At 37.3% G+C, this 16497-nt stretch overlaps 1 protein-coding gene across 2 annotated transcripts in view; it reads left to right on the top strand.

Moving 5' to 3' along the window:
• The window catches only part of LOC104895747 (exocyst complex component SEC5A), a 29494-nt gene that overhangs the window by 9847 nt on the left and 3150 nt on the right, over positions 1-16497 (top strand). For both annotated transcript variants that reach the window (XM_010682332.4, XM_048643927.2), the window contains 10 exons: positions 565-669; positions 2305-2379; positions 2826-2963; positions 3056-3232; positions 6539-6676; positions 10402-10528; positions 10616-10826; positions 12128-12243; positions 12436-12670; positions 15310-15403. In XM_010682332.4, coding sequence (XP_010680634.2) covers positions 565-669; positions 2305-2379; positions 2826-2963; positions 3056-3232; positions 6539-6676; positions 10402-10528; positions 10616-10826; positions 12128-12243; positions 12436-12670; positions 15310-15403 — 1416 coding nt within the window. The remainder of the gene's footprint in view (positions 1-564; positions 670-2304; positions 2380-2825; positions 2964-3055; positions 3233-6538; positions 6677-10401; positions 10529-10615; positions 10827-12127; positions 12244-12435; positions 12671-15309; positions 15404-16497) is intronic.

Raw genomic sequence — 16497 nt, 5'->3', positions numbered from 1 at the left:
TTTATGAGATGTTTTTTCTTAAAAGTTGTAACAAATAAGTTTTGATTTGACAAAATGCCTTAGAAAAGATTGAGGAAAACGGATAGGGTAATGATGACATAATAATGACAGGGTTTTGTAAAGTAAGCTAAATGGCGAAATTATTTCAAAGAGCTCTGCTGAAGGTTGTTAGAATTGACTCTTTTTGAGCTTAACATGTATAATATTCAATCGTATTATTCGTTTGTGTACCTGGTTTGTCTTTTCCAATTTGAGTTAACGACACCTGTGTTGTATAATTGAGATTCATGTGGAAAGCTCTCTTTGTAGATATATTGAATTTTCATGATTTCTTTCTTTGTTATCTTTAAATTTATTTATGCTTACCTCCGTGAATATTCTTCCTTCGAGATTTTCTGCGCAATAGCTTGTGTTCCTGGGAACTTAGTGCAGATGCTAGACTCTGCTGCATGTCTTCTGCATGCTGCTGTATACAGTAGTTTCCTACTGCCAAGCCGGAGGTCTTTTCTTTTGCAATTACATTCCTTTATTAGCTTAAAGCATATGATTATTATTTAATTTCAGGTTGGAATATTGAAACGTGTACTTGAGGAGGTCGAAAAAGTGATGCATGAGTTTAAGGGAACGCTTTACAAAACTATGGAAGACCCGCAGATAGATTTGACAGATGTAAGTTCATCATAGAGAATTACATTGAGTTGAAAACTAAGTCATGATCCTTCATTATTTGCTGCTGGTCTTTCCTGTGAGTATTTCTGCAGTCTGTGAATTGTGGATGATGTGGTCCTTTTTTGACGGGTAAACTCATGGTTTCCAGTTTGAGAGACAACCTCTAGTCCTCTACAGGATGATGGGGAAAGGCTGCATGTGTTTGGCACGAAACCTGTCAAACTGGTCTGCTAGGTTGCTTATAGATTAGGTCATTTCGGGGTTGTGTTGGACTGGTTTCGGGACTATGTCGATCCCATCCTCCTTCAGCTGTTCTTAGCTGGTAATTTTCAAAGGGAAAAATCAAATCTTATGAGAAAGTGGATTGAGTTTAATTCTTGCTTACATATGCCATGGTTGGGTGCAGAAATATGGATTTACTGGTAAAAAGCATAGGAGGGCTCTTTCAGCAGTTATTTGCTCTGGCTTTGGCCAGTTAACCTAAAGTTGATAAATGCACCACTATGAAAACTTGAAACCTTGAGCTTGAGCATGTTTCAGGTCAAAAGGTTGGGTTCACACTTTACAACCTAAACTTTTGGGTGGGATATAGTGTCAAGTCTACAGACCAGGTCAATTCGTAGGTCTATTTGGGGCCTTCCATAGACATTGCTTTGGAAGTAGCCTCATAACTCTGTCGCTCATTATCTAATAGTGTATGTTTTGTATCCTTTAAATTTTTTGTTTTTGGTATTAATTTTCTTTAGTTTCATTGATGTGGTTTAATGCTATGTTGCTCGGACTCGGGTACCTATGTCCGACACGGGTGCGTGTCCAAGTATCCGACTCGACTATTTTTTGGAACTTTTTCAATTTTTTGGCCCAAAATGAAGTGTCTAAGTGTCTCACCCATGTCCGAGTGTCGAGAATCCGACACGAGTACTTGAGGTGAAATGAAGATTCCGAACAACATAGGTTTAATGTTGCTGTTAGGGAAAACTTTGTTTATTTTCTTGAATTTGAGGACGATAATAGATAATAAAGTGATTTATTCTGAAATGAATTACGTGTTCTCTTGTGCGTCTTCCAGCTCTGGGAATAGTGGAAGGGGGTATTTTATTTCTGCATTATATGGATAGAGCTAGTTGTGGTCGACCAACTCATGAGCAGGACTTGGAGAAGTTGCGATGTTCTTTAGTGGTCCTGACTCCTGAGTATGAGAGGTTGATTTCTCACTTGAACAGACTATACCATGTGAGGCCCAATTCATACCCCTTTTGCAATTTGAGCGCATGGTGTGCTGGGTGAATTATCATCACTCAAAAAGCATCCTTAGGACTGAAGAGGACATGTAATGTTATCTGGCAAGTTGTGTCTGTAATAGACTAATAGTTCCTCACGGTTTGGCTTTGTCAAACATCCAGTATTAAATGACCTCTCTGCTTTTAGGTTTTCCTTTGTTGTCTTTGATTTGAGGCCATAATTAATGCTGTTATGGCGACAAGACATAATGTTGATGCAGATATTAGATGTCATTCTTTTGGACAATATTTGATCGTGTTCTGGTTGTTTCACTAAGCTTTCCCATTTTTTGTATCCTTTACTGTAGTTTTTGCCTGATACCTCTATGTGGCTAATTTGAATTGCTTCTTATAGCTTGAAAACACAGTAAGGCTGCTCTTGGAGCTAGAACCTGAATCAGATCCTGTGTGGCATTATCTCAACTTACAGGTTAGATACACTACAATCTCATGGTGTCTAATGTCCCGATACAATCTTTATAGCTTCATGTTCATTCGTTTAATGCTTTATTAAACCACATTGTTGTCTGATACCTTGATTTTTTTTGTATTCTATTAGATTACCTTTTACTTTTATCTTTACTCATGAGCCTTATAGTGTGGTTGCGTATTAAGTTATATGGAGATTGTGTGAGTAATATCCTTACTAGCATTACTTCCTCTTCTCTATCGCTGTTCTCCATGCTGCATATTCTATGAGTCTTTTGGTAACAGCCTCTCTGTTACTCATAACGGGTTTGATGTAAGGATGTGTGCATATCAATCGCCCTAGATCCTCAAGGTTGGGATGTGTACTGAATCATTGTTGTCGTTATACTTGTATTGTCGGTTGGGTTGAAGTCCTTTTAACTGATATTAGTAAGGTCACCTTTGCAGAACCAAAGGATCAGAGGCTTGTTAGAAAAATGCATGTATGACTATGAGGCAAGGCTTGAAGCATTGCAGCATGAGATACGTGAGCGAGCTCTCTCTGATGCAAAGTGGAAACAGATATTGCAGGGATCTAGTCAATCTGTTAGTGGATCTTTGATTCTGCTAGATCGATTCAAGCAAAAGAAAAGAAAATACTTGATGTGTATAATCCTTTTTATTTTTCTTGTTATCAGCCAGACGCGAATGGGAACCTTGACCTTGCCGGAGACTCCCAGTCAATGGAATTGACTGGGGAAGAAGTTGATGCTTTGAAAAGGAAGTACATCCAGAAGCTAACATCTGTTCTCATTCATTACTTACCAGCCTTCTGGAAAATAGCTCTTTCAGTTTTTAGTGGAAAATTTGCCAAGGTAGATCAAATTTCCTTTTCTCTCTGATGGAAGTTGCTATTTTAAATGTCTATTAAGTCGAGCAATTATTTGATATTTCTGAAGGAAACAATATAGCTATAGAGTTGGCTCTCTATAGGCCTTTCATGTGCTGTAAAGAGTCCAAAAACGAGAATCCGAGATAGTATTTTGATAAGCACGTCTGCTTCTAATTCTGTTGTTTTCTCTAAGTGTGCTAATAATTGTTCAGTGGATGTTCACATATGTTATTTTTCTTAGAATTGATAGTTTTTTCTATACATAGGTGTAAAACTAAGGGGGCGTTTGGTATGTGGTATTCAGGGAAGGATAAGAGAATCAATGCGGCTGTTTGCTGTTGTTTGTAATGTCATTTTAATCATTCCCTTTACCTTACCTCCAAACTCTCTACTTTGATCAACGCCCCCAAGGTATTTCAATTCTCTTTTCCTAAGCCACCAATACACCACCGTAAACCCACGACCACCACCACCCTCACCGGCACCTCTCCACCACCGCTATTCTCACCAAACTGATAATCACTGCCCAACCACTACCCCTAACTTACCAAGCCACCCCCAAAATCCTACCCCCAGTCCCCACCCCTTCTAAACCTCCTACAACCACCGAAAACCCACCCACCCACCCACCCGAAAATCTACACCCACCACCAAGAACCCACTACAGCCACTGAAACCCTAAAGCCACGCAAAACCGCACCCACGAGAAGCCCACTATGGTCTACTGAAAATCTGCCCGCTCACTAAAGACCTACCTCCATCTATGAAACCAGACCCCCACCCCATAAAACCAACCCTACCACCAAGACATCCCACCCATGAAAAATCTAGATCTAAGAAAGAGTAACAGTGACGACGGCAGAGGAGGTTACGGGCAGCGGTGGAAGCAAGATTAGAATAGAAACTGTAGCGCCAGTGAAGGAAGGGGGCGGTGAAGGAGGGGTGAGGAGGGGTAGTGGTGGTGTGATGGTGGTTGTAAATAGAAGGATTTTGGTGGTAGTTCAATGAAATTCTTTTTTTGTTTCTAAACAAACAGCCTAGTGAATCTAAGGGTTTAGCTTTCCGTTTTCTTTCTTTCCCTTTCCTTTTTCTGAACCAAAGGCCCCCTAAATGGAGTCCTTGGGAAAAGCAATTAAGTTTTTTAAAGGATACAAAAAAGACTTCTACATGTCCCATATAGTAAAAGAGGATAAAAACATCATACGCCTTCACAGCAATGGAACTTAAGCCTCTTATCATTCCTCCTCTTAATGGCTTTCCCAGATCTTTTTGGCACATAGATATACCAGAGGGGTGTGGTATTTGTTGAGTAAAGTGTGAATTAATAATCCAAGGGAGGCATAGAGAAAAGAATATCATAATTGGTGTACCTAGTCTCAGGACGTAGTTGGGAAATGTGATTGGGATAAACCAAGAAAAGAAAGGCTTAGAAGGACGGAGTGAGTATGACTTTTTGAGTCACAACTCAACATTCATCATGGGGTATTATATGATTGCTTATGTTAACTTTTTTTTTGAGGCTTTGTGCGGAGTACCCATCTACTATTGACAATCACTTTTGGTACACAAGTAGCTCAGTGCACATGGTCCCTTGGGAATCGAGCTTGACGTTCCTGTAAATTGATCTTTAGTCTACTTATTCCCGCCTTTTCTCTGCAATTTTCCCTTCTTTCCATTTTCCTCCATGGTAGCCACCTCCCACTTCTCCACCTTTTTCCTCCCCTCCTATAAATAGCCACCCGTCATCACAAAAAATTATCACGCAACTTAACAATCACAATATGTTCATCTTTATTCACCATTTCCTGTGAAGTTCCACAAAAGAAGCAAAACATCCATTCCTTTGGGGACATCCAAGTATGGAAAATAAACGCGGTCGCGTACGCGGGAACGGTCGTGTTGTCGCGGGAATGGCTTGTAACGGGGGAATAGAACGTTTCGCTGCTGACGCGGCGTGAATTTTTTTTAAAAATTCACATTAATACGTTCTAACCTTATTTGCGTTGTTTTAGTTTATGAAGCATTATTACAGCATAATATAATCAAATCTATAGCTATATAATTAAATCATAAAAAATTTTTGGCCAATTGTAGAAAAGAACGGATGTAACGGGGATAAAAGCGTTCTAACGTGGCGAGTTCGCGTTACGGAACAAACGACGCAGCGAGAAGTATGTGATTTTTATTATGACGTTCCGTAACGGGATTTCGTGGAACGACAAATCCAAAATCCGTTACAAAATGGGAGAGTTTCAATTCCATGCATCCAGCAGAAAATGCAATTCAGAATCAACTACTCTAGAAGTTCATTCATATGCAATAATACAATTATACATCAGAATATTATGGGCAAGAAGGCATAAAAGTATCGCACTATTCTGGCACTAATGACTCTTGATGCCTACCATCACTTACACAGAGACTTTTAGTTAACAACACCCAATTTGACACGAAGCAAAATCAATATAAAAGATGAAATTAATCATGTCCTTGCATTGGTTACACAGATGCGCAGTTGAACCTTAGAATCCCTACTTCCTCCAACTCCCTAGAGCATTGATAGGCTCTCGCAATCTCTCACTAGATTATGGGGTCTAAAGTTGGTTATATAAACCTGTTGAAGAAAAAGGGAAGCAGGTTTTTAAATATGTACAACGTAGCCCGATACAACGTAGCCCGAATTGGAGCTTTTGTTTTCAGAGGTTTGATCAATTGTCTTGAGCCTTGTTGCTTTTTGAACCTTGTTAGTTGCTGTGAGGCCAAGGAGAATCGGGACTCGGAAAGGGATTTTTGCTGTCTTGCCGAGACTTGTTCATTTATGAATCTCAATTGCGTCAAGGTTTGTGGTTGTTTGTGGGAGGGGAGGAGAAAGGAAAGACGTGAGAGGAGTGGCTGCCATGGAAGGAAAGAAAAAGAGAAGAAAGAGTGTGGATGGTATAAGGGCAGGACTGACTTCTAATTTTTACACCAATCCCCACCATTATGAAATGTGTTTTTTTTACTCACTACGATACTTAATGACAAAATTTTAATGTTACCATATGTGCAGGATATCTATTTTATTGAAACCCTGACTGTACAACAATTGCTACTCCAGTTTTTTGACTCAAATTAACTTTAAGAAACTTTTAGCTCCTGAGATATCTTTAATAATTTATTAATGGGTCTATTTTAGAAGTATATTTTCTTTTACAGCTTTTTGTAATGTTAAGTACTAATTTCAAGCTGGATCCTTCTCTAAGGTCAATCTTTGCAATGAACTGAACATGTGCTTATGATCCTGTTTCAGTCTTCCCAAGTTGCTGCTGATTCCAATGTCACTGCCTTCACTGCCTCAAATAAGATGGAAGAAGTGAAGTACTCCAGTCATTCTCTTGATGAGGTTTCGGGAATGATGCGTAGTACAATTTCTCTCTATGAGGTCAAGGTATGCTTTCTTGACTTCAAATTGCCGTGCTTCTTTTCTCGAAGTCTCAACCAACTATGTGGTTATAGCAGTATTAATTTGGCAATATCAAATTGTAGTTCTTATTTCTCGCAAAACTGATGATAATGTTGTCAAAGAATCTCAAGGTTTTCCAAATATCTGAGGTTGTGCAAAGCATACTGGAAAAAATTATGGAAAGCAACAATGTCTTGAGAGGATTATGTGAGATACTATTCTCAAGACATTAAATTTTTCTACAGTTGAGATTATAGCTTACTTTAGAGCAGGTGTTCTGTTGCCCCCATTTCTGTTTGGATTGGTTAAGGTGCATATGTGTTTAGACCTCCTGAACGAACAGCAGGATCAATTGTGGATGGAAATTGTAGTTGTTACTTGCCGTTATTGTCTTGAAGGGGCCTCGATTGTCAATTTCCAAAGTCAAAGAAGTTCTACTATGTTGAAAGTGTAGAAGATCTTGTAGTTGGCTAATGAACCAACAGTTATTTCAGGCTGTTTGCCCAGCCTCACTAGAGATTAGAGTGGAGCCATTGGTTGATTTTATTTATGGATCATGAAGAGAGAGAATAAAAAGCATTAAACAAATAGGGGAGAGAAAAAAAAGGAGGAAAGAGAAGTTTGATCGGATCGTTGGGACGATCTCAAACCCCAACAACAAAAGTGAGTTCATCGCCACATGGCGCTAGGTGAGAGGAAGCTGAAAATGAAGTGGGCCCTAATACTGCTGCATAGCAGACATCCAACCATCCTTATTTCTCCAATCTAATGGCCTATATTGCACAGAATTGTTAACATTGTAAATTTTTGCAACGAGCATATTGCCAGTTTAATTTTTTTATTTTTTTAAAAAATACACCTAACATCTATATTTTTTTTTGTCTATAAATAGAGACCAATATTGAGCTATTTCTACACATCTTATTTTTGAGTTCATTTTGTTATTGAAAGTCATATTTGTTTTCTTTCATCGTTTATCCGCCCCACAAAAATAAATTCTCTCCTAATATAGATTAGTTATGGATCCCAAAATTGGTAGAAAAAAAAACCGTCCAAAATCCGAAAGACCTTGACATTCTCACATTAATCCAAATTCTCAATCGTTTAGTTCCCAAATTGATTTCAATTCTCAAACTGATCCAAATTTTCATATGGGATACAACTCACAAAACAGACCTCGTAGAAGATATTTGGCTTAAATTCGGGCAACATAGGGGTTAATTAAGCTGCTACGTTTTTTATTGTTATATGTAATGTAATTCTATATGTATGTGTGATTTCTATTGTTTAATACAATATTTTATTATTATTATATTTTCTGATTATATATTTGAATCGATAGTATTAAGTTAATTGCCGTATCTAATTATGTAGAATATTATCAAAATTATATTTTACTAACAATTTTTAATCACAAATTTAAAAATTATTTACATTCAATAATCATTAATTGATTCTTAAATAATCCATCATAAACAAAAAAAATGGGATGGAAAGGAGATTGAAGAGAGAGAATATATGGTGGGGTATGGTAAAAAGTTGGAAAGAGTATGTGAAGATCTAAAATTATAGTTCATTCATTGGGGGTGAAGAGATCATAAAAATGAAGTGGAAGTGAGAGTAAGTATTAGAATATTTGATGATCCAATTTGGATCATCCATTGGTTATGCTCTTACATTAGAAAACACAGGACAATACATCCTCCTTAAAGTTACAAGAAAGTGTTCCTAATTAGACGTACAAAAGGAATAACTTTTGAAAAGCACCATTCACCAGACTTCAAAAAATCTAGAAGAAGCACATGGTCCCATAAGATCTTCACCCATTAGCCTTATTATGAAAGACATGATCACTTCGCTCCAAGCATAGCACCCAAAAATTGTAGTCATAAACATTAAACCCCAAAAGAACCTCAAGTGGTTTTCTGCTCTAAACCTAACCAGCTCAAATGAATATGACCCAACAACGACAGCAGAGCCTTAATTCTAAAATGATTTGGGGTCAGCTAACTTGAATCGTCATGAGAAATCATTTAGAGCCAAAAATACCGACTAACTTGACCCAAAAGAATCGTCATGGGTTGGCTAACCTGCATATGACCCAAAAAGGAGAAGGAAAAGTCCACTCAAGGCATCCTTTTTTAAAACAAAACATCTGTGCCATGATACGGCAGCCAGCCAGCCAGCCACAATAGAGGAAGAAGTGGGAACCAGAGTCTTCTGTCAATTAATTGATTGATTCACTGACAAGCTGCCTGTATTCCATCCTAGTTAGCAGATTCTGTTAAAGTAGCTGATTGCTACCACATTAATTAAAAGGTTTTGAATAGATTTTAGGAGCCCTTAGGGGTAACAGTGTGTTGGTGAACATACTTCTCTGTTAGATTTTGTATATTGCAGCCTCTGATAATTGATAACTACTTAGCAAGCTGTAAAGCACCATATATTCCAAAAAAAAGAGGAAGGGAGCAAAGGTTATGGGCCTGAGCATGATTAAGTTTGCTATTTCAATGCATGTTAGCTCTTTAGTTATGAATAGATGCCTCACTTGCTTATGTTGTTTTTAAAGGAAATTCGAGCTAGGGTACAAATGTTTATGAGGGTACCTCATTAACTTACACAACTTCTTAAAGAACCATCTTTAAACTTTGTATACTTATGAATCAACCCTAAAAGTAGAAAGTGTGCTTAGGCGCATGGCAAACACAAAATATAAGCCTGACTACATCACAGACCCCTTGCAGTTTGCGCACCAAGGTTCACCAGGTGCTAGTGACACTTGCAAGAACCACCTTTGCTAAGGCTTAAGGTGAAGCGCCTGAGCTGCTGCTTTTTGTGAGACATTCAACTGAAGTTGATGCTGAATAGAAGGAAGAGAAAAGCTTATGCTGTGTAAATGAGTTGTGAGCTGCTGACTGAAGGCTTTAACCACAAACTGATGCTTGAAACCTTGGATTGTCCCTACTCCGTAGTATCTGGTAAGCTTGACGCTTTCACTTCCAGTACTCGCCAAATTCTCTTCTTTGAAGGTGGTGGGCCAGATCAGTATGCTTGATTCTTTCCCTCTCTCCTCCATTCTTCTTCTTGGTCGCTCTTTGATTTCCCCTCCCCCCCTCTCCCCCAAAAAAAATAAATAAATTGTCTGTTCTGCCTTCTATTATTCTTCGTGGAGGAGAACCCTTGTCGCCGATTCTTTCAATCCTGTTCGAATTCATAAGATCTTTTAATTCTAGTATTTTCTCCTTTTAATTCTTCCTTTCTCTTCTCTCTCGTATAAATTCTTTGAGGCAGAATCATTTGAAACTCTTATTCTTGAGTGGTTGTGACTATGATGCTTAATTCTAGACAGAGGGAGTACATCAAAGGCAAAATATTAAGTCTTCAATTTTTGCATTAGCTCTATGATTGAATCCTGTGAGCTCTCATATTGCAATGGCCTTTTTTCTATTTTTGGGAATTTGTGGCCTTCTTTTCCTTTAGGCATGATTCTATCATGCCATACCTTTAGCATAATGGCTTTTGTGATGATAGAAAGAGAGCAGATCAAGAGAACCTTATTCTTGCAATTCTGAAGATATTGTTTGGCAGTTTGGCTAGACTTTTAAATGAGAAACATAGTTTCATAAGCTGATCTGTTGTTACATTTAAGTCTCCAACTTTTTGCAATGATGACCCTTTTTGCAAGCCCTTATTGGTTCTCCATGATGCAGGTGCTCCACACATTTCGTGAGTTTGAAGAATCAAATATACTTCATCCATATATGTGTGACTCCATAAAGGAAGTATCTAAAGCTTGCCAGGCTTTAGAAGTCAAAGAATCAGCCCCTGCTATTATTGGTATCTTACGCACTTATTTTTTTGCTACTTATGATCTGCATCTGTTTTAGCAAGCAATTTATGGAGTTTGCTTTGGTGTGATTACAGTAATGGCACTGAGAGCAGTTCATGCAGAAGTTTCAAAGACTTATATAATGAGGCTTTGTTCATGGATGAGAACGACTATCGAAGAATTATCTAGAGATGAAACCTGGGTTGCGGTGTCCATAATTGAAAGAAATAGGTCGCCATACAGGATCTCTTACTTGCCTCTTGCATTCCGGTCGATTATAATTTCAGCGTTAGATCAAGTCAGCCAGTAAGTATAAGTGTATATAACTCTTTTTTTTTTATTCTAGAGAAGTATGAACCTTAAATGCAAGCAATTGCAACTACAAACATGAAACTATTTGGTTGTACCTAGGATTCAGGATTTCCTTTCAAGGCAAAACTCTAATTTTAGATGGGCCTTTGGGTGGGTTGGTTGTCGTTTTTCTTGCTTGGTTCTTCTAGATACTTCTAGCCTGATGGGTGCATGAGCACCTTATGTTCATTCTAGAGTCTAGAGATGTTCGCCACTTTGCAGTAGAGCAATATGTGAATATCTGGAAAAGGTGTATAATTAGTGGCAGTTTAATTTGACGAAGGTGCATTAGGTAGCTGCTCTGTTCTATGGGAACTTTGCATTGAGGGCATGCTTGGATTGCAGGTAATGTATCAAGTGGCTAATAGAAGAAAAAATAAAGAGAACAAAGGTGGATGAGGTGGTGGTGGATGGGATGGAGTAATGATTGTGTAAGGAGGGGGAATTATTAATTTCTTACCCTCCTTTTGGGGAATGTGTATAGTCCCCCTAGGGTAATGTATTACCCCTAAAATGAGGGTAATAGTTCTCATTTCCACCTCTTCCACCTCACATTATAATTTTCTACATTCTCTCTTTTACCACCAACCACATTCATCTTCATTTCACTATTTCTCCATTACTCCCAATCATAGTTTGAAAATACGATTTCATCACAGTTGCAGTAACGGTCACGGTGATGCAGGAACGGGGATGATGCGGTTGTCGTACCGCTAAATATTGGCTTAAACCTTGAAATATCCCTAAAACCCGCCTGAAATGCGGTTTTTTACACCTTTACGATGCGGGTAATATCGGTTCGGTAGATTTAAAAACCTTTACGATACGGGCGATACGACACGATGCGGCCTTGTTTTAACACCATGCTCCCGATCTAAGCATGGCCACAATTGTTGCAAAGTACTATGACAATTGTAAGGCAATGGTATGAGGTTCTGGTTTTTCTCCTGAAAGATCAATCCTGCATGGGATCCCAACTTTTTCTAACAAGTGTCAAGAGGGCTTTGATTGATCTTGTACTTTACTGAACTTGCTTTGCATAGACTCACCCATTGTTTCACCATTGATTGTGGAGGAAGGTCTTGTTTTAATAGATCACATATTCTTCTAGGATCATGTACACTTGTCAGATTATTGGCTGTTTCTTTTCTTTCTTCATCTTGATTAGCTTGCTTGTTGATATATATTTATTTACTAGAATTAGCTATCTAGATACATTTTCCTTTCATAAATAGATCTCATGCTATTATTTCCAGGATGCTTCAGACATTAAAGAGCGAGGCAGCAAAGACAGAAGATGTCTTCATTCCCTTCCAAGAAATCCAAGAATCTGTTAGATTATCCACTTTGAATTGCTTCTTGGATTTTGCTGGTAATGTGTAACAAAGAGACCCCTTCATCTTTCACCCCTCCCCCAAAAAGTTCTGTAAAACAAATGGCAAAAGGAAGAAAACGGTTGGGGGATGACTAGTTATGTTATTGATCTTGATTTGTGCTCACCAATAATATTCCAAGTGTGCTTCACCTTAGTGAACGAGGTTTTCAATATTTCTGGATCTTGTAGGGCATCTTGAACGTATTGGAACCGAGTTGGCACAGAGCAGATCAAACAGGGGAAGTCCATATCTACCAAATGGACATTCTGATGAAGCCTTGGAAAGGTCTTTGGATCTTCCTCCAGGAAGCGTTGTTGATCCACATCAACAGTTGTTGATGGTCTTGAGCAATGTCGGATATTGCAAAGATGAGCTTTGTTATGAGCTGTACAATAAATACAAACACATCTGGTCATACTCTCGGTTAGTGATTTTATTTGAACCTCTTGAGTTTGCTTACAAAGTAGTTGCTGTCCATACATTATACTTCCTCTGTTTCAAAATGGGCATGCTTGCTAACACGTAACTTTAACTATTAATATTGCTAATTTCTTACTTGTAATATTTGTAAAAAGTTGATAGTATGAAAGTATGTATTGAGATGAATCTAACAAGTTCCCACATGACTATATTTTCCTTACAAAAAAATCACAAAACGCGGTCAAAGCAGAGTGTCAATAGTGCAAAAGTCAAACCGTGTCATCTATTTCGAAATGGAGGAAGTAGGTCTTCGTACCTAATTTCCTATATTTCATCTATCACTTATAATTTCAATGTACAGTTACTACATGTTAGTGATAAGAGTATAAGACCGTTGTGTAGTATGGCAGGTGAAGGCAAGGAATATTGGATCAACTAGTCTATTTCTAATGAAGTAACCAAAATCAATGGTTGAATATCTGAACTAAAATTTAAAATTAAGCCATATTAAACTAATTAATCAGCAAGATATAACTAATACGAAAAAAAAAAGAATCCACAATTAACTATTCCCACTACCATCATCCAATGCAAAGATTGGGTATCCCCCAATTAATTAAATTACGCTTTCGTCCTTGATCAGTGTGAAAGCTTTTGAGGCACAAAGTCTTACGAGATAAGTAGTTGTGTTATTTGTTGTGTTTTAATACTCACTTTGTTTTAGCTATTTCATTTTGACTTCCACATACGGTCATCTACCAATGCACAATATTGAATATTATTTTGACAATCTATTAAAAAAAAAGATAAATTGATATTTTGAAAATATACATTGTGACATAGTCAATATCATTTTACTCCTATCTTCTAATATCTTTGCTCTATTTTTCTTTCTAGTACACCCCTAAATCATTGCTTCATTCTATATGTGCTTTGTAGTAAAAATATTCCTCTAGATTTGGGCCTACACTCACGCACCCACCCATTTCTCTCTCTCCCTCTCTCTACTTTTTAGCCCCTTTTAAAATGCATGTTATGTTTCATGTGTTAGTAATAAACTATGGTCAAACTAAGCTGTGTTAAAAGTTAAAAGTCGAAGTGGATCTGTGGATTAACTAATAATAAATGGCAGGATTATAAAACATGTAATTGGAGATAGTAAGGTATTTGTATTGCTATTTTACTGGAAAAGTTGATGTGAAATGACTTTTCGGTTCAATGGAGGTAAAACAATTATATTGGTGGGATCATGCCAAGAAAGGAAGTGTTCAAACTATGTTCAGATGGGTGAAAAAGGAAAGTATTCAAACTAATTTGGGACAAAGGGAGTCATCAGCTCAATGTGAAGTATGTGCTCTTTATTATTAATGCCAATAACCTCGCTTGCAATTAGTGGCTTCCTGACTTACAGTCATAAGTATTCTCATGGAATATTGTAGATTCATAAAATGGAAATCCTATTCCCGGAAGAATCTGCTTCTCCTCATAGGGAAAGTAGTCATGTTCTTGTGTAAATAAGTCACATCTATCTAAATTGAACTCTCATTGATAATTGAAAATATAAGGTGCAATTGTGCAAATCAATACCCAACGTATGTCAACTTAGCATCATAAGAGCACATTCGACTAAGTAAAGGCATATAATTTAATTACTATAGGTTTGGGAGAAGTTATGCATCAATTACTGGTTTATAATAATTAGATGCTAAGATTGAGTAGAATTATAAGCCATCAAAAATATGAAAGGAATAGGAAAGAGATAAGAAGATTTAGTTATTGGAATGCTTGAACTGACAAGATTATCAGAGTACAAATATTTCTCTCTCTAAACAATATAAGATAGTAATATTGGCTGTTTCATTATAAATGGACAGGAAACACTCTCATTGTTGTCCATTCATCCATCTATTCGTGAATTCAGAAATACTTGTATGTGAAAATTGCATACAGCTTCCAGAAAACTAGAAGAACAAATAATAAGATAAAATGTGTGTCCAAGTTAATGAAGATGAGCGTTATGATGGGTCTAGAAAACTAGAAGAACAAGTAATAAGATAAAATGTGTGTCCAAGCTAATGAAGATGAGCTTTATGATGGGTCCACTCTGCTTTCTCATTTCTCAATAACTGATGCTAGGATTTCGAAATCCCCTTAGAGCTATTTGTAATTTTTCTTCAAAACCAACCAAAAAAAAACTTATTTCCATTTCTAATATAATCTTTCTTCCATTCTTAGGTAATTGCAACATTTTGACTTTTACGCTTGTCAACACTTAACTTTGATGATTAATGTCTTTAACATTCAATTAGTAAAAACTCAAAAGTAAGTTGAGATATTGAATATATACAATGAAACTAATTCAACATCTTACATAACAAGATTTATTTTATGTGTATCAGTATAATTGTGGTCAAAGTTAGTACATGAATAGAACAAAATACAAAACATTGCAATTAAAAAAAAAAAATGGAGGATGTATGTTTTTGCTGGAGATACCCCAATCAAGGGAGCTAGGTGGGGGCTCAAATGGGTTACTGACTTACTGCATAATAATACTATGGCTCAGAATTTTTATAATGTTCTTTCCATTGAGTCACTTTTGGCAACACCAAGATCATGTGTTATTTACTTTGCTCTTGCAGGGAGAGAGACGAAGAGGACTCTGATAAAGTTGATTTGGTAATGGCTTTCTCTGCTCTAGAAGAGAAGGTCCTGGAACAGTACACTTTTGCCAAGGTAGCTGCCTACATTTCAATAAATGTTAAATCATTTGTTACCCACATAAACCATCTTGCTTTCTGCTCTTAAAGCGCGTTCTGGTCCTTGTGAAAGCTACTTCTCCGAGAATTACTGATTCTCTTCAATCGTAGAATATTGGGAATCAGTCATAGAAATTTAATGGTAGGATATTTCTGCTAGATGCCAAGGGTGCAAAGATGTCTTACCTAGAAAGAAGTTGTTTGAATAACAAAATGATGCTCAATGCTCACATTTACTTTCCCCATGGAGTCCTTAGTTCTGTATTAGTGTGGTCTGCCTTCTGCCACTAGAACATCCTGCAAGATAGCCATTCCTGTATTGTGTAGCTCCCTATAATGTGGAGCTTTCTATACCATCTCTGCAGTCTGCACTCCCCAGATCTGGGGTGTACAAAGAAAATTGAGCAACAAAGTTTCTTCTGATGCAGTCCAATATAATTGTTTAAGAAACATGATGACTAAAAGCCAAGCAGAATATGGGTTATTATTACCGATACTGCTCTGCGTGGCTCCCAGCTGACACTAATGTTAAAATACTATGCCGGATTTGGCTAGTGATAGGTTGGGATCGTAATCATGTAATCACTAGTAATAGGTAATAACAATTACCTTACATAAGACATGAGCTCCTTTGGGCTTTTAATTCAAGGTATGGGAATATGCTAGATATTCATGAATGTGAATTGCAATAATTATTACCTCAGATATGAAGGTTTGTTAAAATTCATAGTTGGCAAGCTACTTCTTTGATCGTGTCGTGTACTTCACGGCTATGTAACACATAGATTGGTGGCCTGCTTTGAAGCATTAGGTTATTGTGTTTTTCGTCTTTTTTTTTTTTTTTTTTTTTTTTTTGAAGAAGGAACAATTTGCTCTTCATGATTATTTGCTTTATTAATAAAGCATCATTACCCCCTCCCCTCGGGTTAAAATCTGTTTTTTTTGGTACTAAGAGATTTTTTTGCTCTTTGACCAACAAATATGTACATGATTATGAGAAGAGGCAAGCCTTCTAGGAAGGACCCCCCCCCCCCCCCCCCTCATGATTCCGAATGTAAGAAGCCAAGCAAG

Source organism: Beta vulgaris, chromosome 1 (genome assembly GCF_026745355.1).
Source record: "Beta vulgaris subsp. vulgaris cultivar EL10 chromosome 1, EL10.2, whole genome shotgun sequence".
NCBI lineage: Eukaryota > Viridiplantae > Streptophyta > Magnoliopsida > Caryophyllales > Amaranthaceae > Beta > Beta vulgaris.
The sequence above is the reverse complement of the archived record's forward strand: the minus strand, read 5'-3'. Positions and strand labels throughout refer to the sequence as shown.